Source organism: Triplophysa rosa, linkage group LG20 (assembly GCF_024868665.1).
Source record: "Triplophysa rosa linkage group LG20, Trosa_1v2, whole genome shotgun sequence".
NCBI lineage: Eukaryota > Metazoa > Chordata > Actinopteri > Cypriniformes > Nemacheilidae > Triplophysa > Triplophysa rosa.
In genome coordinates, this window is record NC_079909.1 from 9,673,965 (window position 1) to 9,701,496 (window position 27,532).

Consider the following 27,532-nt stretch of genomic DNA (forward strand, 5'->3'; position numbering starts at 1 on the left):
AGTTCTGTGTCAGGGAAGGGTGGACTGAGCCATTGGTTGCAATTTGCAACCTCACCGCTAGATGCCGCTGAATTTCATACACTGGACCTTTAGCAGAAGGAAATGTTGAAATACAAAATACATCTACTGTTAGTTTCAGTGATATGTTTTTATGCAGTTTAGATTTTTTTTGAAGCCTTGGTGATCTACAATTTTCAGCATCTTTAAATGGCTTTGTTGGCTGTGGTTTCATCTTTTGTTTTAACAGAATTTTGTGTCAAGTGTAATAACAGACAAGGCAATATCTCGTCTATACTTTGGTATTGTGAGTCATTTAAAAATGTGACCGCCTCCTTCCAATTTATCATTCTAACCCAAAAGATGACTGAGAGACAGAGAGAAAAGTGTGACTGAGAGAAATGAGTTTGAGAAAGAGAGAAAAAAGTGCAGACTGCAGACTGAGGTGTCAATCTGCATAGTTCACAAGACTATCAATTATCCATCGCAGCTTGCGCTCAGGTATTAAAAGGATCAAGTCAGCCAGTTCAGGCTCAGATGAGCTGTGGCCTTCAATCCATGAGCCACTGAAGTCTTGACACTAAAGCCCAATTCACTTTCCAACGGCCATTACAGTCCAGCATGGAGGACAAACACTCCACAGGTGGAGTCCAACGCTCAAGTACCTAAGGCCAAATTAATGAGACTGCTGGAAAGATAAAAGGAATCAAAGATGTAGTTATTCCTCAGCAGAGCCACAGCTTGAGAAAGAAGAATGACCACTTGTTGAAAATGAAATTGAAGAATTCAGAATAGACAGTTTCATCGGACTTGTGCGCCTGGCACGAAGTTAACTTCAGGTCTGTGTTTGGTTATAATATAATAATTTATTTTGTATTTAATTTATATTGATATTAACTTATATTAATATTTTATTGTATATTAATTGTATTAAATTCAATTAAAACTCCTGATTCTTTGCAGAGGTCTACTGGAAGTTAAATTTGGGCCACATACCCTCTCTCTTTCTCTCAACAGGTAGTGGTCTGGCTTTTGTTGAAACTAGTAACTTTGTATTAGCACCTGTTGTATTATTGCTCCTGTATGACATATCGCTTATTGCTCCCTGAAGTCTCTGTAAGTCGCTTTGGATAAAAGCGTCTGCTAAATGACTAAATGTAAATTTAAATGTAAATAATGTTTATGTTGTTGCAGCTGAAACCGTAAGACAAACATTAAAAGTTTCATGTATAAAAGCCAATCCACGCTTTAAAAAACAAAGAGTTTTAGGGCCCCAGAGTGCCTCCTCCCTCCACACCCATCTACCTTCAAAAGCCATATTTCAACTAGACTTTCATTCATACCCACACGCTTACACACAAACTCACGGGCAACATTCCCATCAGCCGCAGACGCAGGCATCCGGCAAGGCGGACGAAAGCCTTCCTAAAAGATGAGCTCCAGTGATTACGGGACTGGACAGTTTTCTAATTACTCTGTCAAACATCAATCCGGCCGGCTGATGCAGACCTTCTAGCTGCTGATGGACAATGTAATCACTTCTGTACTTCCAAACAGAGGGGCTGGAGCACAGACAGGTCCTGACAGAAGTGTTGAAAAATTGGATGTGTGAAAGCCTCAACTGATTCGTCTGGAAAAAATCCACATTAAATGGAGCAGAATACAGACGGATGATAAAATAGGGAGCTGCATTTACAAGATACGGTTAGAAACCTTGGAATAAAAATGGCAAATTTCCACCAGAAAATGAATCTTTAATGTGTTCCAAGTTTTAAAATGTCATTTATTTAGCCTTGTGTTGTTTAATATACGGAGATGTTTGGTAGTTGAGATGTTAGTGACTGACAGCCTCAGTTACCATTTACTTCCAATAAAAAGCAAGAAGAAAATTCTTTCAATATGTATTCACCCTCATGTCCTTCAAATCCTGTCTATGACTCTTTCTTAGGTGAAACCCAAAAGAAGATATTTTGAGAAATGTCTCGATGGTTTTGTGTCCATACTGTACAATGGAAGTCAATGGGGGTCAATGTTGTTTGCTTACAAATTTTTGGTTACAAATACAGATTTTTTATAAAGCGGATACTTTCAGTTCCTGATCCTGATTTACAATAAATAAAACAGCTATGACCCGCTGCACTTTTTCCAGCGGAAGGAAGACTTTAAATGAGTTTACTTCATGAAAGCTGCATTGATACATATTTTTTGTCTTTATTATTTGTATTGTGTGGTAACCATTTATAAAAGCAATAATAATACTTTATTGAAAAAAGAAAGTCATACAGGTTTTGAATAACATGAGGGTAAATGATGAAAGAATATTAAATAAAAACGCTTCTTTCTGTTTTGCTAAAAAAGTCTTCTGGAATGACACATAAGTAAATAACACAGTTCTCATTTTTGAGTGAACTAACCTGTCATTACTCAATTTAAAACTCCAGGAGACTAAATGCCAAATCTGATAAGAATCTGATAAACCCATCTTGTTCTAAATATGGAACAGTACTGATCGGTGTTGATGTTAAGATAAACGGGTCAGCAGTGATGTTAAGATCAGCAGAACCTCTTTAAACAGTGTCAGTAACAGATCCCATAGGACAGATTCATCATCTATTTTTCTTTATCAGACTATAATCCTCCTACACCTCCACACATTACGGCAGAACTTTGCCACTTGCCTTCCCGAGGACTGGAAATCTCTGCTGTCAACAACATATTTGCAGTTTTCGAAACAAACATGAAACATGTTGTCTGTGTTTCCAACATCTGTTGGATGGATACATTGCAATAGCACTTTAAGGGATTGAGAAGGAGCCTTGAACGTTCAGTTACTCCATTATAATATTAAAACCACTGTTAGCTAAAATGCAAAAAGTAGCAACTACTGCAAGGGATAATATCATAATTGTCAACCTTTGTTTTGTAAAACTGGTTCAACTTTTTATAATTTAATCCCTTTGGAATAAATTACATTTTAATATTCAGTTTCATTCTGCCATGTATCACAATACAAACGTTAAAGGAATAGTTTCCCTTCAAAATGAAAATTCTGTCATCCTTTACTCATCCTTGTCATTTTAAAACGGTCTGATTTTCTTCTTCTGCAAAACACAAAAGAAGATACTTTGAAAAATGTTGGTAGCCAAAAACCGTGGGTCCCCGTTGACTTCTATGGACTCAAACCCAATGCAAGTCAATGGGGACCAACGGTTTTCTGTTACCGACATTTTTCAAAATATCTTCTTTTGTGTTCTTCAGAAGAAAGAAAGTCATATGAGTTTAAAATGACAAGAGAGCGTGTAAATAATGACAGAATTTTCATTTTGAAGGAGAACTATCCCTTTAAATGTCTTTCAAATGCAGTTTTATCCTTACTTCAATCTCCAGATTGGTTGCGTTTTATTTGTAATCTCTGCCATTAAGTGAGAAACTAGCCACTACGACAGGCCAGATACTCAGACGAGGGTTTGAACTAAGTTACGAGACAGCATCTTTCAGCAGCTGGGTAATAAAAGGAACATTTCACACGATTTTCATCATTTTTCTATTACGAAACCAAATGAGTGTGCTGATAAGACACAAGCCTGATATCAAACCGAGCCCCTCGAAAGGCGAATTACACTGACAGTAATGTCAGCGATCAACTCTCAGCGTGGTTCATCATACACAGCCATCAGAGAGAAACACACTACCCGACTCATTTTAATACCATTAACTGCAAGTACTGAGAGATGCACTCATAAAACTACACAGAATCCAATTAATCTGGTTGTCCACGCCCCGTTTACAGTCATGTGGGTAAATGTGATGTGACATAAGGATGGGGGAGCCTTGGGTGAGGGTAAGGGACCTGTCTGCTTGCATCAGTTCTATCATTAGCTTAATTACGACACAGGCCCTCTGAGGGGTCACATTAGGGCTCGGGTCCCACACTGCCACCTGCCAATAAAAAAGAAACAGGTCACTGAATGTAAAAGTATAAATCATGATCTGGACTGAGATTATTACGTTTTTTTTTACGTAAACAACTAAGGAAAAATCCACTGGCACGTCTAAGTAGATATTGGCAGAGCAATAAAGTGTCTAAACTGCAAATTGTGTGCGTGACAGGGAGATAGAGGTACAGACAGACACAGAATCTATAACAAAAAACGCTTCGTCTCAAACGTCTGAATGCAGAGATGGACCAGCCGTAGACAGGATTATGATTATTCCGATGGGCCGATGCACACATACGGTCTATCACTGACCTACAGTCTGCAGCCATCCATGGATCTTTTATGTCCTAGCTCATCCCTGTCTGAATAGATTAAAGTGTTCCGTTCTTTAATGCTCACGGCTAGCGCGCAGTGGTGGGTCATTAGCTTAAATCTGTGGTGGTATCAGCAGCTAATGGAGGAAGAAAGAACATCAGTCAACTTTCTGCTTCATAAAGCAGGACTGAAACGGTCATAACGCCACTGGCTTTGGAGGCATCAGATAAGAGAGAGACAGCGAGAGAGAGAGAGAGAGAGAGAGAGAGAGAGAGAGAGAGAGAGAGAGAGAGAGAGAGAGAGAGAGAGAGAGAGAGATCTAGAACATATACATCAATGAGACGCCAGTGCTAAAGGCTTTCACATGACCACATCGATATAAAATGCTAACATTTGGTTCAATGATTCTGAAGAAGTGACATTTTATTGCTATTACAAGTGAACTAATACATGGGTATGCATTGTGGAGTGCACTTAAAGGGATAGTTCACACGAAAAAGAAAATTCTTTCATTATTTATTTACCTTCGTGTTATTTCAAACCTGTATGACTTTCTTCTGCAGAACACAAAAGAAGATATTTTGAAGAATGTTGGTGGCCAAACAATTTGGGGCCCCACTGACTTCCTCTGTATAGACACAAAACCACAATGACATTTCTCTAAATATCTTCTCTTGTGTTCCACCAAAGAAAGAGTCATATACAGGTTTTGAATGACATGAGAGTGAATAAATGATGACATAATTTTTATTTTTGGGTGAGCCGTCCCTTTAATAGTTGTTAAATTTGACCAAATCTAGTAAAAAGTAAAAGACATGCGTGCTGTTGAAGCTACTTTGCAGGGCTGCTTTCAGGTGCCATAAAACATTCTTATTCACTAAAAAACAATTATAATGGAACTTAGAGTGCCAAACTCATTACGACCAGTGTGAGGATACAACGGAGATCAGATATGTCTATGGGGTTTCATATTGTCACACTGAACGCTAAACTCAATCAATGGGGAGCCCAACTGACTGCAGTGAATTACCAGGATTAAGTGGAACCTCTTTGATGTGCTGCGCTACTTCAGGAGGACTGAACATCATAACTCAGCTAATGTGCCATTTAGCAACTGTGGCCATATAAGCCAACTAAACAGTCTGGGGTATTGTGGTCTAAATTGTCAACTCTGTGTGTTCATAATGAAGGAGGTGCAATACATGCTGGCGAAATGAAAATTGGATAAATTGTATCTCATCATTTAGCACCCCGGGATCCAAACTCCTTCCACTGTTATTGCTATGTGGGTAGGGGATGGATTGGTCACAACCCATGCTACGGGGAACCAATCAATGCAACTGTTCAGTCTGGGAGTGTATGATTCACTTGACACAGGAACTTTAACTTAAAATTTAAGAACACCATATGAACACTGACATAGAAAAGGTCAAACCTGTTACAATAAATGTATACAATAAATAGATAATAATAAGATAAATAGTAAATAGCAAAGGTCTGATTGTGATGCAGGCACTCCTGAAAGTCAGATAAACCTCAGCGGGGGGGGGGGGACAATGATAAAACTGAAGCTTGGAATTTTTTATCATTCACACAGCACACTGATCCCAGAAAATTGAGAGTGCCTTCTGTGTGAACGCAAACGCATCCCGGATAGATCCGAAAAGTGATTCCGGAAAGGGGACCTAGTAACATTACCGGGATCAGTCCCGGAAAACCCCTAAACCCCTTGTGTGAACGAAAGGCAGAAACAATGCCGTAAAAGCCGTGTAGTGATGAAACACATCTATAATAAATCGTAAATAATTTAGCTATGAAAAAATATATAGTTAAGCGATTAATTTTAGTTTGTTAGTAAATCAAAAACTAAAAAACAGTCCTACTATTTGTCTTTAGCTAAATCGTGGATGAATGCAAGAGTCAATCTCCAAACTTAAGGTCAGATGCGAGAATAGCGTTGTCTGCTTCTAAACGCAGTTTAAACTTGAAATTTCTTTTATCAAAACTATTAACACGAAAATACACAGCGCTTCAAAAAACGTGATCATGTACCTGCTGTGCTCGTGCTGCGCTGCGGAGAAGCCCGTGTGTTTCTGTTTCTGCAGACACTAGCCGGGTTTCCATCCAAAAGTTGCGAATTTAGCTTGTGCGCAAAAATGGAATAACACATAAAACATTTGCGAATTAATAATTTTAACTTCGCAGCATTCCGTTATATTTTTTAATTAAGGCTGTGTAAATTTGCACTGAACAAGCCTGAACAATTTGCTTATATTTGTTTTCATATGACATTTATATTTAGCTTATATTTAGCTTAATCTCGTTGGGCTATAGCCTACCTTGCGTTCTTGTGCCTCTTCATTATAAATGAAAAAGTTTGTTTTAAAATTGACGTCTTTGTCATTTGCAAAAGGCAACAATATATGCTACAGAATAATAACCAAAAAAAGAGATAATATTTAGGCCTATTTGGCACTAAATAAAGGAAGGCAGTAATAATAACAAATTGCGCTATTTAGCCACCTAAAAACACCGCAAGCAAATATCTTTCACTGTGATCAACTCTATTTTCATGACAAAAAAAATGCACATAACATTACATTGCAGTATATTACGACACGTGACTTTTACGGGATGTGTGTGAACGCACGCACAGATTCCAGAAAATCACTGGCAGTGTGAATGAACAAAATCTAACGATCCCGGGACAAATTCCTGGACACATTTTCTGTGTATTTTCCAGGATCTCTGTGTGAAAAGGGCTTAACAGTGAGACACTTAAACAAGGACAACATGTCACATAATTGAATCGTGACACACTGAGTTTTATCAGAGCAATATTCAATAAAACGCCACAGAGAATCTGATAAGTGACAGAACACATAATTGTAATACAAGAACTAAACCTAAAAACAAAATAATTTCTTCATGGCTTTTATATTTTATTATAAACAATAGGCTATAATGTTTGTTTGCTTTCGGTCCTTGCACTGAAATGCTATGGTCATTTGCTTCTCAAAGACCTACTAATGCACATTTTAGTGTAAATAGGTTATAAAAGCTACATTTTTAAGTCTAAAGCAAAACCTTAAACAAGTCTTAAAGGGTTTGCTGGTCCAAACTGGTCTGTCAGCCTGGTCTGGTTTTTAGACTAGTTATGGGCATTTTCCAGCTAAACTAACTGAACACCACCCAGGCCAAGCTGGGAGATCAGCTAGACTAGTTTAAACCAAGACCTAGACTGATTTTTTTTACAGTGAGACACCATCTTTTCAAATGAAGCCAAAATACACCTGTTGGAAAGTATAAGAAAGCTGGAAAGTTGTTTTCCTCATCCGCAGGCACTGCCTCTGTGTCAAAATATAACCATTCCTCTGTGGAACATCTGGAGAACTGCAAAACTTTCCTTCCAAAGATATGAAACTTTCAGCTCACCAAACATGCATGCCTTTCCATTTTTAATGGTATCGTGATTCTGAGCCGTATGCAGAAAAAACATCTCAGGCTTAGTGAGAAGAAATGGACTTTAGTTTTGCTGGTGGGAGTGAAAAGTACTAGAACCCGACAGCCTCACTTCATTATGGACTTAACTCCCCTTGGTCTCTGTGAGGCAGAACGAAGATGAGAGAGAGAGAGAGAGAGAGAGAAAGAGAGAGAGAGAGGGTGAAATAGGAGACATGAAAAAAAGAAGGACTAGCGCTATATCTGGGACAACCGTTGACATGACAAAGCGGTTCTCTACGCAATAACAGTAAAAGAACGACTCAATTAGTGCGGCTACTATCTCGGCTCCTTTATCGATCTCGGCCAGATGAGGAACATCAGACGAGAGAGTTTTCAATCAACCGCTGCTTTCTGAAGAAGGACACAGTCGAGGTTCACGGCGGGTAAAAATCCATTGCTGGAAATATAAATAAATATGCAGAGCGTATATACGAAGGATGGTTAGGTGGGGTGCGCGCAGGTTGTTCTGACCCGATTTGGAGCTATTGAAATGCCACTTCTTTCTTGATTGTGTCGAATGCAATTGCCAGGCCCGAGTCGGACATGAGTGGCGGGTGTCCCCGCGGACAGATCAATCGGGCGACTCATCAGAAGTCGGGGGCACTTAGGACAATTCAATCCCTTTCAAAATTAACCTTCAAGAAACGGAACCGGAGTGCTGCCTGCGTTTCTGCTTCGCCCCCGACGGGAACAATTTTAGGATATCACACGCTGAGTTTAAATGTTACAGCAACCTCTTAAACGAACCGGAAAACCGCACGTAAAATGAACGTGACCAAATTTCTGAATGTTTCATGTACATCATTTCAACGTTATTTAAGGCAAAAAGAACACAGATGGTTTCTCTGTCTCGCCGGTGTTGCGGACATTAGCCTACATTTTTTAATTTGTGAATTACATGCGCTGTCCAATACATGTTGCCCTCTTGGTTACGGAAGTAATGGACATGCAAATGATCAAGCTTTTCATACCATACAATGCGCATATGAGAAATAATGTATCTTTTGTCATGGCTTTTATTGTGAATGTGGGGAATCTCCACGGACGTGCAAGAGTTTGTTTGAAGGTGTGTGTGTGTACTTTTCAGCCATTACCATCTGTCCCCAGCAGTGTGTGAGTGTTTGTGTGTGTGTGTTTATCTGGAAGAGCTCCAGGCGGGACTCATCTGCTTCATCAGAGCTCCATCAGTCCTTTGACACCGTAAAAGAACAGCAACAAGCCTCCAGAACCCCAACAACCCTCTCTACAGCTGAGCACCATCATGGTTATTCGCAAGTCTTGTGTGTGTGAGACCAACATGAGCTAAAGCAGAAGAATTTAATGCTTCTGGAGGCCTATCATCCTCTGGAGTTTAGCTCCAGCACTGATCAAACACACTGGTCAGTCATTTTTTAAGTACTTCTGAACATAGACATAGGGCGCTTTTCCATCATCGTGCCGAACCGTTCTGAGCACAGTCTGAAACGGTTACAGTTATGTTTCCAGGTGAGCCTGATTACAAACTGTTCTTGGCTCTGAATTTTCGGCACGGTTGTATACTTGTGTTAGCAAGGCAGCGCGTGACTCGTTTGTGTTTACATTCTTAAGATTTTCGTTATCAGTCCTGCGGTAAAAATGAAATCATTTACGTCCTGGCTGGCATGGATTGGCACGAAGTGGAACGATTAAGCAACGAGAACAATTCGGCGCGATGGTGGAAAAGCGCTCATAGGACACCGATTAGCTGCTACATAGTATGTCAACTGCACCGCCATATTGCGTAGGGTAAGACTAAAAATGCATACAAGTGAACAATGGCATCTGCAGTTTTACATTTTACATCACATTTATAATTTCTATGGTTGATGATCATTGTGGATCTCAAAAACATTCTGGCTCTATTTAGCCTACTTAATGTGAAACTGTTTTGTTATAAGGAATTATGAGAGCTAATTCTTGTCGAACATTGAATTCGTTAAAGATGATTTTTTTTCATAAAATAAGATTTTTTAAAAGAATGTTGGTTACCGAACAACTGCGGTACTTACTTTTATAGTATGGACATAAAACCAATGCAATTGAATGGGTACTGTCGTTGTTCGATTACCAACATTCTTCAGAATATCTTCTTTTGTCTTCTGCAGAAAAATGAAAGTCATACAGGTTTGAAATGACAAGAGGGTGAGTAAATGATGACAGAATGTTCATTTTTGGGTAGACTTTCCCTTTAAGACCCATCCCTGGTGATGAAATCAAAAGTGGTCAGTTGAGACATATCACAGTTTACACCCTGTACTACAATATACCTCAGATGCATCCCTTTTGACCACTGCGAGTCTGCGATTTTGCATCTACATAAATCACAACTTCAGTGCATTAATGCATGTTTATAAAAGCTTTGGACTCTGAAGGTGCAAAACATATATTAGTAAAGTATAAACAGGGTCATCATACGAACACACATATCAGTGCTAAGCAGACGGGAAGTGACTAACCAAGGCTAGGATGCTTCATTATTCATAAAACACATTCCTGGCACAAATAAAGATCTTCTTATCCATCCTTTTCCCACTACTTCCTCCTCTTGGGCCCTGGGAGCACCCTTCCCTTGCAGTCATTGATAAATGAAGTGCAGATAAAGGAAAGAGGAGCTAATTAATATCGAGAGGAACTTTGGGTTGCACATCAATACAGCGCCTTAAAACATGAGAGAGAGAGAAAGAGAGAGAGAGAGATAACAAAGAGCTTGTCAAAGCTCTGAGGCATTGTGAGTCACGTGTGTAATGATAGCAGGAATTATTCGGAGAAATAGCAGAGAGCTATCGGATTAACATTTTACTTTGCGCCCTCCCTGTGATGCAATGGACACACTCGTGTACAACAAGATCAGATTTACTGTTTGTATTGGACGGCGGTACACTCTGGAGTACCTCAACAGACCTTATCGGACCAAGATCTGTGCCGGGAAGAGAAAAATAAAGAGGCCCAGAGGAAAAACTGCATACGGCGTGATCAATAGCCAAAGTAAATTAGAGAGGGGTGCAAAAGGGAAGAATTGCACTAAATGAATAAAAAGTAACCTGAGGTACCAAAAGCACCACGTTACCAAATGTCAATTTAAAGAGAATGGTTTACTGTGTCAGGATAAACCAGTATGCTTCATTATATAAAACCTATTTTTCTAAACAGACTTAGAGTACAGCAAATGTCCAATGAGAGAAAAAATACACAATACATCTAAGACAAATGCAGCATCTGTTGGGCTGAACTTTTTTTTATCTCAGGGCATAAAATGACAATTTACCTTTCACAGCTTCACCTGTCCGTCAAATGTCGCTCGGGGTGTATTTATGCTCTATGTTATGACACGCTCTTATGGATGGAGAGAATGTGTGGAAATAAAAGCTGAGGTGAGTTTCTTGAGAGCAGTGGCGTTGCGAGGGGTGGGCTTTGGGGGCTTAAGACCCTCATGTTTTGCCAAAAGCTTCTTATCTTTTTGAGCATTTAAACACTTAATTTCACAAACAAGAAGAGTATAATATTATGTCTTTTCAATATGTTTTTGCGACGCGAGAATGCATCTCTGAAGCGCTCGTTGTACCGTGCTGTTAAACAGCACCTGATCCTGTCAGCAGGAGGCACTGTTTTAACAAACGTCATTTATTAGGTGGTCTGCGAAATGAACAACTTATTTCTACATCCCAATAATAAGCTTACTGTTTTCAATGTATCTTAGCAGTTTTGTAGTTTTTGTGCAAACTTTAATCAATACAGTGAAGTTTTTTTCAAGAAGTAAAGTGGAATACTTTCCTTTTTAATGTGCACATGAATGAACTGTCTGAACAACTAAGGTTGTTTCACTGGCTCTATAGTTGGTAATGAACCATCTTATTTAAACAGATGATTTTCAGATGATTTTTTCTGAATATATATGTATTATATATTAGGTAAATCATGTAAAATATAGTGATAAAAACTTGTTGCCAAGAAATGTAGGATAAAATTTGTCTATCAGGGCAACTAACTAATAAAAGTCATTTAATTACTGATGACATGTAATGTTATGACAACAAGGATCAGCATATACGTATTGATTAATCCGTTGGGAAAAAAATTGCAAAACAATACAGCCTGACCCTGCGTTCGCTCTGCCTCTCTCCTTTCATCCCTTGCTTCTCTCATTTGACACTACCTCGCTATAGTATGGATGTGACGGTGATGAATTTTCCCCACCGGTTAAAAGAGGGGTAGTACCGGCGACACCGGGGGAGGGGGGTTTGCTAGGGCGGTCGAAGATGCGGCCGTGCACATGACACATTTTACTTTCACTTTTGAATTAGCACCAATTCAGGCACGGCAATTACTTGAATTAATGGTGGGTTCAATATCTTTCTTAATAAAAACTACAAAAAAGGTTAATGGCATTTGCTCATATTAAACAGACCTTACGAAAACGAATAATCACTGCACACACCATGCAAAAAAATAAGAAACAAATATAAAAAACCTTAACGTTAGATAGGTTGCCTTTCACAAAACGAATAATCATTCACACATCAAGCAAAACATTGCCTAATTAAGAAACGAAAATATAAATAAAAAGTGTATTAGATATTAACAAAATGAGCTAGTAGCCTAATCACGGCACACACTGTGCAAAAAATAAATAAAACAAATAAGAAAACGAAACGAAAAACGTTTATGTTAAAGGGGTTATATGACATGGCTAAAACGAATATTATAGGTAATGCAATGTGTTTACACGATTTAAGGTTAAAAACGCTGTATTTTCCACATACCGTGCATGTTTGTATCTCCTCTTTGCCCCGCCTCTCTGAAACGTGCAGATTTTTGACAAAGCTCATTGCTCTGAAAAGCGAGTTGTGCTATTATTGGCCAGTTAACCAGTGCATAGTGATTGGTCGAATACTGCAAGCGTGTGACGGAAATGTAACGCTTCTTACCATATTTTGAAAGCAATTGTACTGACAGGTACGCCCATCTTACTTGCGTATACATTTGGGCGGTCTTAGTCAAATCATACCAGGAACTGATGTAGATTTGTGGGGGGTGTGGTTACACGAGGCGTTTCAGGCAGGTCTGGGTGAGCATTCGCTTTTAGATAGAATGCATCTTTCGTTTCTGACACTTTAATTTTTGCAATTTTACGTGTCTAATACATGCATGGGCAACTTATAACACACCAAAGACACAGAAAAACACGTATTCGCGCCATATGACCCCTTTAAATAAATGGCAAAGCACCGGATTTTAAAAATTAGAACAAAAAAAAAGCTTGATGACAGTGCTAACATATTCTACATGTTCTTTGACAGAAAACCCTCCGCCATAGTCTTTTCAGTCAGCACTTCACTCTCCTCACAAACTCCCGCTGCTGAAGTGCTGATTGACATTGACACTTGTTCCGCTTACACTGAATACAGCAGATGCGTTCAGACGCGCAATTGTAGTTGGGTCTTTAAATAAACTAAGTAGGGATGTAACGGTATTGTAAATATCGAAGTATCGCGATAGCATTTTTTTTCGATACTATCGTGGTCGCATGACGATAGATCTTCCAGGCAAAGTGTAGTTTTTTCAGCCGAATGGAGCGAGTTGAGGGAAGCGGGAACTACAAATCCCATCAACCCATGCATGCCCATCATCCTCTGCGCTCTGCTGCTGCCCGCTACAGATCATGTTGAGCGAAATTGGCGGATGCCGCTAGTGGCATAGAAACGGATTTACAAATTGTTGAAGCTAGGGCTGGGCGGAATGACGGAATATTCTGTTACCGCGGAATAAAATGTCAACCGTAAGAGATTTTTCTATTCCATGTATTCCGCGGAATGTAAATAAGTGGGCGTGGTTAACTCGGCGCTCTGCAAATTAGGCACTATTCTGAAAAAAACTAATGAATTAATCCACCCGTAACAAATGAACGTATCAAACATTCTTTTGACCTTCTTTCAGTCTGTAGTTTAGTGATCCGCTCCAGTCCGGCGTGTTCTCTCTCACCCGCAGTGCTCGTGCAGGGATCTGCGCCAGCATTTAAAAAAGCTTATTCTCAACACGTATTTCAGAAGTCAGGTTGTTATGAAAAGCTGTTAATAGTTTTATAAAGTTTAACTTCAGGCGAGCCAAGGTGAAACTTGCGTTGAAATGCGCGATGATGCGCGTGAGCGCTTTGATGTGACGCGCTTCTACCTCCAGTTTTGGGAGACGCGTGAGGAGTCACCAGAGACTCACAGTGCGAAAACAAGCCCGAGAATAAACAAACCTAAAGACAGAGAGTCGCAACACACTAAAAGTGCTCATCTAATAGAGAGTGAAGAGCGATAAAGACCTACAGTACAGACCCCATGAACACCAGTTTAGTCATATACTGTACTCTCATTGTTTGTGCATATTCATACTTTATTGTTATATATGTTGTCTATCTTCCTACTGTATACATATGATATAGCCAGAAGATAAATATGAATAAATAATACATCTGATTATCAGAACTTAATTTGATATCTTTAGTACATTTTCATAACTTACCTACATTTTAACTATGGTGAGCATTTAAATGAACTGTAATAAATAAATTAGTTAAATCAATCTAAGAAAAATGAGGTATAAAATATAAAATTATAATGGGAGATTGTTTCATGAAATATATCGTTACCGTGAAATAAAATTACTCATTCCTTGAAATAAGATTTTTGGCCATTCCTCCCACCTCTAGTTGAAGCTAAAGCGAATTATAAATCGCATGTGTGGAAGCATTTCGTTTTCCCGTAACAAGAAACGAGAAAAGGTGACGGACAGACAAAAAACAATATGCAGACACTGCCAGACTGCGGTGAAGTACAATTCGGGGAATACGACTAATATGAAGAGCCATTTGTTACATCACCCCGAAAAGTTTCATGATGATACTAGGAGAAAAAAAATAGCAGTGAGTGAAGCAGTGAATGAGGTGAGTACCTGACTGGTTGTGAGTTGTTAAAAGTTGACAAACAACTCAAACTTATTTCTTTTTAATTTTTTCATGTTTCATGCTCTCAATTTTTGTTATTAATTTTTATGCTATTATATTATTGTTCTTTGCACTTTAAAATTACCTAATCTAAAAATAATAAATGTGATCTTTGTTCAGTCATAGTTTAATAAACACTTGTACCACATTTTTCCAAGTCTTCATTTGTTTTTTTTTTTTTCCTGCACAAAATTCAATAAATATCGTATCGTAGTCTTCATATCGAGGTACTATCGTATCGTGAAATGTTGATACCGTTACATCCCTAAAACTAATTGATTTATTACTATAAAAATTCAAAATGATGGTGGGGGTCGTTGTCGCGGTGGACAAGTGATATAATCGGTAGGGCGGGTTGACACCATGTATCACCGGGAACACCGACTACCGCAACAAGCCTGCCTGCATTTTCTTGCATACCTGTCAACACTCCCGTTTTTCCCACCCATTTGCCGCCATCCATCCGTTTTGTTATTTCTCCTGTGAAACTCCAGTATTTCAGTTTCTCCTGTGAACGCAATCGCGAATGGATCGACGGAGACCGCAAACATTCCCGGGAACAACTAACCTTGATACTCTGCGGGTCTCCCAGATTTTGGTAACGTAAATGTTGAGGTATGGTCTTCTTGCATTTGGCACCATGGCTAGAAAATCAGCACATACTATACTGTGATCAAGCTGTTCCGCAATCATCTGGCACTTTGTAATCCGCACTTTGTTTATCATACAGTACTTGGTGCTGCGAGACGAAGTGGGCTTAGACGCCATCCTGGAATTTTTCGCTCGCTTGTATGATGTCTCTGAATTGTCAAAACACCTCTCAAAATGCTTGCTACGGATGCGAAAAACGCAGAAAATTGAACCCGGTCCGAATTTTTTTTGTATGTCGTACGAAAATATCGGAGGCAGTGTGTAAATGTGATTGAGATATCTTAAGATATTTTAGATATTTGTACTAGAAAATAAGAACCAAAATGCTTAGTAATAGATGTTTTGCACACTGCAATGACTGTTAGACAATCTTGCTCAAAGTAGAGCAGTGTAAGTGATGTTTGTATGCAAAAGTTAGGCCTAATACTTTGTAGGCATTATTGAGATAAGTCTGATGTGTACGTTTACCTGTCGGGGTGGTGGGGGATTGTTGAATGTTATTCTGATGGGGCTAAGCCCACTATCCCTTCCAACCCTAGCAACGCCCCTGCTTGAGAGTATAAGATAAGATCAAAGTAAAGGGACAATGGTCTGGTAAAATAAACTTTTGGTTTTGCCAGATGATTGGGCCAAATCCATATGACATCATCTAAAAAATGCAAATAGAAAAAACTGTCAGGGCTTACTGTTGTTATTCAACAGAGTAAATGTCTTTCCACACCATGAACATCTTGCAGAAAAGAACTTGCATATGGGTCTACAAACACAAACACACGCGTAGAAGTCAAGTACTCACTAAAAGCAGCTTTACGTTGATCAAAACTAAGACTAGTCATGACAAACAGCACAGAGGCTTTCTGGGTAAACAAACACTATGACACATTGTAAGCAAACCATCAAATGCATCTGTGGAGAGTCTCTGCCATTGATGTCTTTTATTACTCAATGAAAACCTAATAAATGGAGACTCTCTTGCTAATTGGATACATTGCCCTGTTTGAATTTTCTCTGATAAAGATCACAGGCCTTGTTTGATAATGTAATATCAAAAGCTAACATTGATGCAGAACAGCTTTTTATATTAGACACTGACCATAGAAGCTACAACAACACAAATATAATGCTGTATGGAGGTAAATGATGTATCCGTTCCTGTGTTATAATTTAAGCCAAGAGATCAAAGCCAATGGGAGATGTATTTATAACTTAATTGTCTGTCCAATGTCATCATTTTTAAAGCGTTGGGATTTGAATGATGATATAGCCTATTTAAATGTCAAGTAAGTCCCATGTTTACGAATAGAATTAAAAGTATTGGGGGAAAATGGATCCATTGTGCCGAGAACAACTTTCTGCTGTAACAACATTCACAATAAGGTCTTGCTAAAGTATTGCTTAAGTAACCTATGCTTGCTTGCTTATTATTCTTTGTCTCTTCTTTTCTGGTTAACCTTTTCTTTTTCTCTGACTTTTTGGATGGCTGGGGATGCACAAATCCAGGCACTGGGCCACACTCCGTGCCCATTCTTCTTCTTCAAAAAAAAAAAAACAGCTCACATTTACATTTGCCTTTTTCTGTTTTGCGTCTTTGCAATTCCTACAGTATTTTTAATGCAGTTTAATTTACATTAAGATCATTATTTATGTATGTTTAGACTAAATAACTTTACCAAATTCCAATTCCAAATAGGTAGTATAATATGTACCCTGTAGGAATAACGTGCAATCCCAGAATGCAATGCAACAATCTCAGTAAATAAATTAATTCGATGAGTCAGAATAAATCCAGTGAAATGTAGATTTGAATAAATCTACTAATCTAAAAGGTAATGATAATAAGTAATCCATTTTAAACTATTTTACCCGTTAAACATTTTTGTGAAAGGAGTGTGTATAATTATTATGAGCAACTTAATGTTTAGAAAAAACATTTTTAACCAATGCACTACTAATGTTCCGGTTAGAAATTGACCAGTGATTGCATTTATATTCATCGTAAGCTCTAAAAAGCAGAAGGTGATAACAACAGGGACCCTGCAGGTTGTGATCTCAACACATTTCTTCTTCACATGAGATCAATTTAATTTTCTGTCACTTGGCAATCTCCACCATAAGGCTTGAGACCACGGAAGTGCAAAATGTTAAGTTAAAAGGTTTCTAAACTCATGATTACAGTGTGCCGTACGAATGCTGTTGAAAAGGTCTCGGTTTACCCTTCATATTCTGCTAAGATCTGCTGTAGAAAGAAATATTGACCTTGACCAACAAAAAACTATTTTTCAGCTTCCAGAACATCTTACTTAAAACGCAGTAAAAACCAATAGCTATTGCCTCATTTGATACAAAATGCAAGATTTGCATTCCTGAGCACATTTTTTTCTATCTTGAATTTGCATAACAAGCTCGCAATCCCTTTTTTGAAATTTATTTGCGTGAAGAACATTTTCAAAACAAAACAAGCATACTCTAGAGACCGCGTGTAAGCAAGGAAATAGTAAAAACGGCTTCGGTTTTTCTCACTTGCTAGCACATCAGAAAGAACAGCGTTGTGTCTTTATTGGTTTTTGTAAACCATCATCCATCATACTCATGAGTGGGAAAGAAAGTTTTGAAGCAAGTGTTAAGAAGTTTAAAAAGTAAAAATATGAAAGCCCTCCAACCAATTAGGAAGTAAGATATGATTTGTGGTACTTACAGCAATGGAGGTTTAACTGTTTAGAAAGGATCACTCGTGGGTCAGTAAAAAAAAACTATATGTGTATAGAAGAGGCTGGACTACTAGACTACTGCTGAAACACTTCTCTCTGCAAACAATGAGTGTGTCTTAGTTTAGCTAAAAGACATTTTCGTTGTATTTCAACATGCATTTTTGAGAAAGTGAACTCTGGAGATGCGTGCCTGAAGGCTTACAGAATAACATGGCATAATACAGTGCCCTCCACTATTATTGCCACCCATGGTAAAGCAAAGAAGGCTGTAAAAATCCATCTGCATTGTTTCTCGTTTTGATCTTTTATTTTAAAAAATCTACAAAATTACAACATTTCATTGAAGGAAAACAATTTGAAGTGGGGGGAATAGAACATTGTAAAAAAAAAGTTCTTCCATACATGTTGGCCACAATTATTGGCACCCTTGTATTTAATACACTCCGCAACCTCAATTTATAAGAAAAACAGCTCTGAGCTCTGAAAACAGTGTTTTCTTTTCAGTCTGATGAGGTTTGAGAATTCATTGAGAGTCATCCGAGTCCATTCCTCCGTAAAAAATATTTCCAGATCCTTCAAATGTTGGTGCTCCCTCTTCTTCAGTTCATCCCACTCATTTTCTATAGGGTTCAGGTCAGGGAACTGGGATGGCTATGGCAGGATCTTGATTTTGTTTTCAGTGACCTTTTTTTATTGATTTGGATGTTTGTTTTGAACCAATTTGCTGATGGAAGATCTAACCACGACCCATTATAATATTTATATATAATATAAGAGCAAGTCAGGTTTTGATTTTTATATCTTTTGATATTTGATATAATACATGATGTCACATATCTGATCAAGATGTCCAGAACCTCTGGCATAAAAGAAGGTTCACAACAATGAAGATCTGGTGGTACATTTAACTGTGGACATGGGCCACTTTTTTTATCCCTGTGTGCATCAAACCTACCTTGTGTTATTGCTGCCAAAAAAGCTATTTTTCATTTCATATGGCCATAGACCCCAGTCCTGGTTGAAGTTCCAGTATGGCAGATTAATATGGTGCAGTTTATTTTTGCATGAGAGCAGAAGATTTGTTTCTTGAACAGTGTCCCAAACAACTGATAGGTGTGCAGTTTTCCTTTATTTTTATTTTATTTTTTCTGACACTAACACATTCTCTTTCAGGCAGATTTGCAACATCTCCAGTCCATTAAAACGTCTTAATTATTGCCCTGATGTTGGAAATGGGAATTTTTATTGTTTCAACCATTTCATTTTAAATCCACTTTCTATTCTGTGTAGCTCAACAATCTTTTGCTGCTCATCAGAACTATATTCGTTGGTTTTACCCATTGTAATTAAATGATTAAGGGGGTTTGGGCTTTGTGTTACTTAATGTTATTCTCCTGTGAAACAAGATGTCTTGACTGGACAACATCATGTTTCTAGTCACCTTGGTGTGCTCAGAAAATTTTTATATTAATGGCAATATACTTGGGAGATATTTTACTCCGGGGAATTTCTAAAGCTGCCAGTAATTGTGGCCAGGGTGTATTAGAGAAAAAAAAGTGATATTCCCCCCCACTTCAAATTGTTTTACTTGAATGAAATGTTAGAATTTTGTAGATTTTTTAAATAAAAGATCAAAAGGAGAAACAATGCAGACTTATTTTTACAGCCTTCTTTGCTCATATTTACCATGGGTGGCAATAATAGTGGAGGTCACTGTATGTGACTCATTATAAAACTATGATCAGCAGGAATTTCAGCTGTGCAGATGTTCCCTTCAATCACAAACTCTCATTCAATACAGAATGCTTGCTTTAAACAGCATAGACTCATGATGTCACATGGTGAATTGCAACTAATCTATACGTGCCCTGTATATCATATTAAAGGGATAGTTCACCCAAAAATGAAAATTCAGTCATAATTTACTCACCCTCTTGTCACTTCAAATCTGCAGGGTTCTTCCTGGCTTAAAATGAGGCGGCGGTGGAATCGTACCTTTAAAGTGAGTGAAGTGAAAGTGAAAAGTAAAAGTGAAGTGAAAAAGTGAAAAAGTGAAAAGTGAAAGTGACCTATTAGTCAGATATGGTGACCCATACCCGAAATGTGACCTCTGCATTTAACCCATCCAGAGAGTAGTGAACACACGCACAGCAAGTGGTGAACACACGTACACCCTGAGCAGTGGGTTTAAGCAGTTTAAGTGGCTTAACCAAACACATTTTAAAACATAAAAATTAGATGAAAATGACAATTACGGAGTTATATAAAATATTAATTTTATTCAAGCAAACTGTTTTAAATCAAATAAAGCTTTTTATCCTGTTCAACTAACTTTTCAGCGCACAATAGCCAACTAAATTAACCAGTCTTACTAAATGAGCAAAGCTCATTCATATTCTGCGTTCGCTTGTGGTTCACTGAGCTTTGAATGATTCACTTATTCGCTAGTGACTGAAAAGTTTCAACAATTTCAACGAATCGGTTCTAATGAGTCATTTGTTTGCGAGTCTTTCTGATCGCAATGTGCGTTCATACTGGCGAACTCACTGTGTACAGTTCAAGAAATTGAACGTAAAACAAACAATATTCTAAACTGCAGTTACAAATGACAGTCCGTTGACAGAACACACGCAGTGTATTTTTTGGGAAGACACTCGACATAATTTTGGCGAGAGTCTGAGGCGGCACAAAATTTGATGGAGGCGGCACGAAATTTGATTCAGGCGGCCGCCTCCAATTATTCTGTGCAGGAAAAACCCTGATTGGTAAGGTATTTCAAAGAATGTTGGTAACCAAAAACAGCGGTACCCATTGACTTGCATTGGTTTTACGTCCATACAATACAGTAGAAGAAAATGAGTACCGCAGTTGTTCGGTTATCAACGTTCTTCAAAATATCTTCTTTTGTGTTCTGCAGAAGAAAGTCAGGATTATGCACATCCTGAACAGAGACCCCATGCAGATTCAGCTCATGTACAAAGGTGAATGATTATTGTTTGCTTATGTATCCTCTATGAGCTTCTGCAACCTAACACAAAACAAATGTGTCTCCTGCCAGCGAGACGTTCTATCAGTCAACATTAACGGTCTGAGAGCAGGGGCCGAGGATCTAGCGATGCGGGGCTCCGCTGAGCGCAGTCCGGGGCCAGACAGCCAGACGCAGGGGAAATGAGCTCCATTACTGAGGTGGCCATGTTGGGTCTGGGAGATTGGTCTGGCTCTTATTGCCTGTGTTTGGAACAAATGGGAAATGTGATTCCCCGAGGCCTGAGACAGCCGAGCAGGGACGACTGATCATTATACACTAACATCACCGGCACAATGGAGATGACAAGGGCATGGGGCCCCAGAAGAGACAAATGATGGAGTATGTGCTAGGTGGGAGAGAGAATATATTTGTGTATTTGTACTGGTATATAAAGGCCAGAGTTGTGTTTAATGTCGAGCAGACAGTAGCACATGCAGTAATGAGGAGAGGTGAAAGAAGCCGTCTCATCCCCCAGCATTAACCTTTCTCTCAGTTTTTCATTATCCGTTACATCCTTCCATTCCTGTTTTACTCATATACTAGCATGCCCTCCCCGTGCTCCCGCAAGAGTCCCCGTCCGTGAAGCAGGACAGAATGAGCCAACAGATCAAAAGCAGTGAGGCGGTTGGCTGCGGCGAGGTTGGCAAACACGTCAATCAAAAAATGAAACTTTGTAGCATATTAGCATCAGCAGTAATGAAACTGGTACCGACATACACCTCACTGTTGGTATGGACTACTGAAATTAAAAAAGCAACTCTAAGCACACGATTCACCAGGATGATGTGTTTTACTTGACCTCTCACATTCTTGCACACATGCTGACGCAACAGACCTGCCACAGAAACATTTGTTTCAGATTTACCTCGCAGCCACAAGCAAACAGTATGGAGCTCCAGAGCTGGCTTCCAGTTAACCTCAAATACACATCACTCAAGCCTCTGCTACTGCCTCCTCTACACAGGGCAGGTGGAATCCCCACTGGTCACAATTATCCAGCCAAGCACCTTCATCAAACACCCAGCGCCCGAGAGCACGTCTGACGCGCCGCAGCACTAATTCACTCCAGTTCCAAACTACACTGCATAAGGACCAAATAGCCACAAGCAAAAACATCTATCCATCCACCTCTCCTCACATCAGCGGCAGAGGGAGGGGGCGGGATAATGGCGCTGTTTAGCAGTTGCCGCTTGGATTCGGCTAGCAGGTGCTGTTGGCTTTTCGAAACCCGTGGCAAATGTGAAATGTTTTATTCATGGTTTGTGATAAACTTTACAATGCGCCATGTGCGGCGCGTGTTGACGGAGTTCAAAGCAAAGAGCTCTTCGTCTATCTTTTGCCACATTTCCATGTTGTAAATAAACGGAGGCCTGAACAATGGCTATTGAACTGAGGAGACAGACTTATGCAATACAAAATGGATCTACTCTGCAAACACATTTATACGGCGGTGACTTCATCTATCTTTTCAGGCTGTTCACAAAAACGGCCTAAGCTTGTGTGAGATAGTCTAGCTGGTCTCTTACTATGGCCAAGCTGGTCTTTTGCTGGTCTGGCTGGTCTCCAAGTCTAGCCAAGCTGGCGTTCATCTGGTCTAGTCAGACAGTCAGATGAAGAGATGACAAGTGCCCAAAACAGCAAAGTAGAGCAACCAAATAAGACTGTGAAACCAGATAACACCAGCAAACCGGTTTAGGCTGGTTCTAAGTGTATTTTTTCCTACTAGGGGTACAATTATAAATAGAAAGAGAGTGGAGTTATGAGGAATACAAAGAGAGAGACAGTAAGATATAGTCCCATTCTTATTTGTTTATCAGATAGCCCTGGTGAGTAAGAATGAAAACTATTTCATTCATATCAAATGAGTGCACATACACAATGTATTTGCCTTCCTGCAAACTCAAAAGGACGGCATGACAGTACCTCAGCTTAAATCTTTCAAGCTTTGATTTCAAAGCCCTCAGTACACTGCAATTCCAGCCGTACCTAAACCAATAAAATGGGCATTCCTCAGGAACCAGTGTTCGGTCCATGTTAATAGTTGCTTTTTCTGTTTAACTTTGTTCTTTGAACGGGAGCGTGTTGATTCCAATTACTAATCGATTGCTAAATGAATGAGAATGATGGGAAAGCGGCAAGGGACACAAGTCAACAAACAAACACATCAAACATTTCCAGGGGAAGATAGAAGGGATGTAACTGCGTATTTTATCCTGCCGGAGGATCTAATAATTAACATCACATTAATATTCCTTCCACAGAGTCTGGGTGACTGTGAAAGCTCCTGTGAAATGCAAATCGCGGTACACAGAGGCTTCAGAGTGGGAACTTTGTGACTGCAGGGGAGGGCTAACATTCTCATTCAATAGAGCTCACAAAAACCCAGGTACCCCATTGATGACGGGAGGACTGGAGAGACATGAACAGACTGACACTACAAGCTTTTACTTGAAGAGGAATATTCAACAGTCTTTGGGCTTTGTTTATCTAATCAAACCATAAGATTCAACCCTCAAAGATGGCAAAATATTGTAACATCAATTCTTAGTTCTGTCCGGACAGGGAAATACTTTTGACATGGAGCTTTGTGTTTATGCCTGCATTTTGCTCTGGTGATAAATACACAAAATTAAAACAAAAGTGCACCTTCGATCTGCGTCGAACAGCATGAATATGAAGCAATGCAATCTTCAGATGAGAGCTCGCTTAAAATGCATGACTTTCTGCATGTTGGTAATACCGCCACTATGGGTTGCAAAACTCGAAATGCAAGGTACGTTATTAAAATCCCACCCGTCCTGTTCACTGGCATATTGCGTGCAAAATACCAGATGAATTCCATGTCTTCCATTATTGTAAAGAGAGGCACGTGATGAAGATATCAGTGTGCATCTCAAATGCAACACATTGAGCTGAAACTAAATCAGGTACATATTGACATGCGTGTTTACACCGAAAGCAAGCAAATTATTATCATCGTGTCAGGAATCCCGGTCTACTTCAGGAGGATCTTTATCCGAGAGGCGACTCCACAGCTCGTAAAAGCTGGAAGCAAAAGCCTCCAAAGCAAGTAATCACAAGAAGAAGCACAGTAAGTGTGTGTCTGGGGTAGAAAAGATGAGGTATGAGGTGTGTGTGTCGGTGTGTTTACGATTGCAGGGCTAAAAAGTGTGTGACCGTAGCAAAGATATTGATCAGAGCTCAAGCTCGTAATGATGAAAAGGTGAAAAGAATTGGTGAAAAGAATTGGGTTCAGCTGCCCCACGATCCTGTGTGGTGCCTTTAGGAGTCAACAATACCTCAGACAGATAAAACTTCAAAGACAGCAGAAAAATAGAGCTAAATTGAACTGTCTGGAATGAATATCAACTTTTTAAAACTATGTATGCAATCATGTTATATATTGATCTTAATTTGCACCATTTACAGTACAGTTCTATTTGAAAACAGAAAAGAAATGTTAAGTATTCAATATGCTTTTAATGCTAATGCTCATATGATGTCTACAAAATGAAAGATTCCCACAGTAAGGAATGCTAAAAGAGATGCATTCGAAGGGGAAACACACAAACGTTTTAGAGCACTTTCTTACATACACATTCAGATTTTTTCCACAGACAAAATATTAAGCTCATCAAAACTGTTGAATTACACAAAGAGAACTATGGGAAATATGTTTTGACTAAAAAACTAAACAAAACAAACAAAACTATTTTAGCATCTTCAGTGTAGTCACCTTTTGCCTAGAATTTACAGAAATGTTCTCTTCTCATTTTATCAAGCAGCTTCTTATAGGGTTTCACCCAGAGATGCTTTTAAAGTGGTCATATGATACGGCTAAAACAAATATTACCGTTTGATTTAGATGTAATGCAATGTGTATACACGATTTAAGGTTAAAATACTATGTATTTTCCACATACCGTGCATGTTTGTATCTCCTCTTTGCCCCTCCTCTCTGAAACGTGTGGATTTTTTTACAAAGCTCATCGCTCTGAAAAGCGAGGTGTGCTATGATTGGCCAGTTAAGCAGTGCGTTGTGATTGGTCGAATACTGAAAGCGTGTGACGGAAATGTAACGCCTCTTATCATATTTGAAACATCAGGTTCCAAAGCAATTTTACTGACAGGTACTCTCACCTTACTTGCGTATACATTTGGGCGGTCTTAGTCAAATCATACCGTAGATTTGTGGGTGTGTGGTTACACGAGGCGTTAGAATGCATCTTTTGTTCCGACACTTTAATTTTTGCAATTTTACGTGTCATGCATGGGAAATACATGCATGGGAAACGTATAACGCACCAAAGACACAGAAAAACACGTATTTGCGCCATATGACCCCTTTAAAACAATATTGAAGAAGTTCCCATCTATTCTGAGCTCTTATTTGCCATTTCAAAATTCATTTATAAAAATTTAGGAGTTACTCATTTCTTCAAGTTCTTTTAGGTTGAAAGAACTCCTACCTTAGGATCAGCGGTGAGCAGTTTGAAGGCTGCATACACCTGATTCTCCTTTACACCTCCACCCAAGTCCAGGAAGTTAGCAGGCTTTCCGCCATGCAGGTCAATGATGTCACACGTTGCCATAGCAAGCCCAGCACCATTAACTGCGGATACAGGTCAGGGTTTTAACAACTACATGATGTTGCTTGTTATAAATTCAGCTACTAGTTTCAACTGTGCACAAAATCATGAAATTATATTGTGACCTTTCAATACTTAACGTATCTTTCAAGAAAATGTAGTATTTTACAGTACACTCTAACCAAGGGTGACAAACTCATTTTAGTTCACCAGACAGACTCGATCAAATGCCATCTATTTTTATTTCAGTGTACCTATGGAGAACACATTACATGCTAGTCCAGAATCAATTATGAATGCTTTGCAGCCTCCCCCTGTGCATGTCCCACAGAACAAGACACCTTTTGCTTTTTATTGCCCACTGCTTTTCAAGAAAGGCAAATTGTGCTTGACTAACAGTATTCAGAGTGTCAAGAGTGTTTGTAGTATATGTGTTAGCCAGACCGGCGAGTCCGTCCCTGAGCTGTAAAGCAGCCAACTGATTCAGTCGTTTCCTGCTCTCCCCATCTTTCCTGGCTCCACATATCTCCCACAATTCCATTCTTTAGTGCTTGAGTTAACGTGCTGGCACAGACTCTGACACTCAACTCAATAAAGTGAAATTCAGCCGAACAGCTGTCTTTTTGCCGGTTTACAATGCTTTTAAGGTGCAAACTAACCGCAAATAAATTGTGCTTGTGTGTTTGTGCCTACACGACAAGGTCAGTTAGAATCAGTCGCGTACGTCTTGTCTACGGTATAATACAGCTCTTGGTGCTTTACTTTGAGCTATGGTTTATAATGAGGCAGTGCTTAAATGTGCAGAGTAACAATCATGTAGCTTGAGTTGTTTTCAAGAAGATTCTTGCTAATTAAAGCCTATTGGTTCAGGCAGGTCCCTTATGGAGCAGCTGGAGAAGACAACTGGATTGACGCCCATTTGGTAACACTTTCTCAAAGCACTTTTCTCGAGACTAAAATAAACGTGGCAGAAATTACTAAGGAGCATTTCTATAGGGGGTTATCAACAGAGACGTATAAGCGAGTTGGGAAGCAGGTTCTGAAACATTTAGAATCCAAATGTTTGGAAAAGCAAAAGTCCATCTGGTATGGTGTTTTTGATCATTTATCCAAATAACTGTAGGCTACTGTGAGAGAACGCTGATGCAACAAAAAGAAATTTCTTTGATAAAAACCCAAAATTCTGAATACTGGACAGAAAACCCCACCAAAAATGAGTAGCCTTTTGTTTGTAAAAATCAAATATATAATATATTACATATTCTGTTGAATATATGACAAATATAATATCATATGTCATTTTATATAATAATTAGTGCTGTCAATCGATTAAAAAAATTAATCGGATTAATCACACATTTTCTGTGTAAAACATAATAATATTTTAAAATATACTTTTACATTTTAATAATTTCACATGTAATCTTCAAATTGATGTAGACTGCGTTCCAAATTATTATGCAAATTATATCTTTCTCTGGTTTTCCTAATTTGTCGATGCAAATGACAGTCAGTATAATTTTCAAGTAATCAACAGTTAGGGTACATTTGGAATTTTATTGAACAAACCTCCCACTGACAACAGTATTTATTTAAAAAATGAAAAACTCAAAATGCACTGTTCCAAATTATTATGCACAACAGAGTTTGAAAACATTTCATAGGTTGTAAAAAACTGAAAATGGTCATTTGTTGAATTTGCAGCATTAGGAGGTCATATTTACTGAAATCAAAAGCTATTTCAATCAAAAACATCCTAACAGGGCAAGTTACATGTTAACATAGGACCCCTTCTT

General features: G+C 38.8%; 1 protein-coding gene across 1 annotated transcript in view; it reads right to left on the reverse strand.

Moving 5' to 3' along the window:
• suclg2 (succinate-CoA ligase GDP-forming subunit beta) overlaps window positions 1–27,532 on the reverse strand; it is a 125,673-nt gene that overhangs the window by 23,600 nt on the left and 74,541 nt on the right. The window contains exon 9 of the mRNA XM_057361836.1: window positions 25,617–25,759. Coding sequence (XP_057217819.1) covers window positions 25,617–25,759 — 143 coding nt within the window. The remainder of the gene's footprint in view (window positions 1–25,616; window positions 25,760–27,532) is intronic.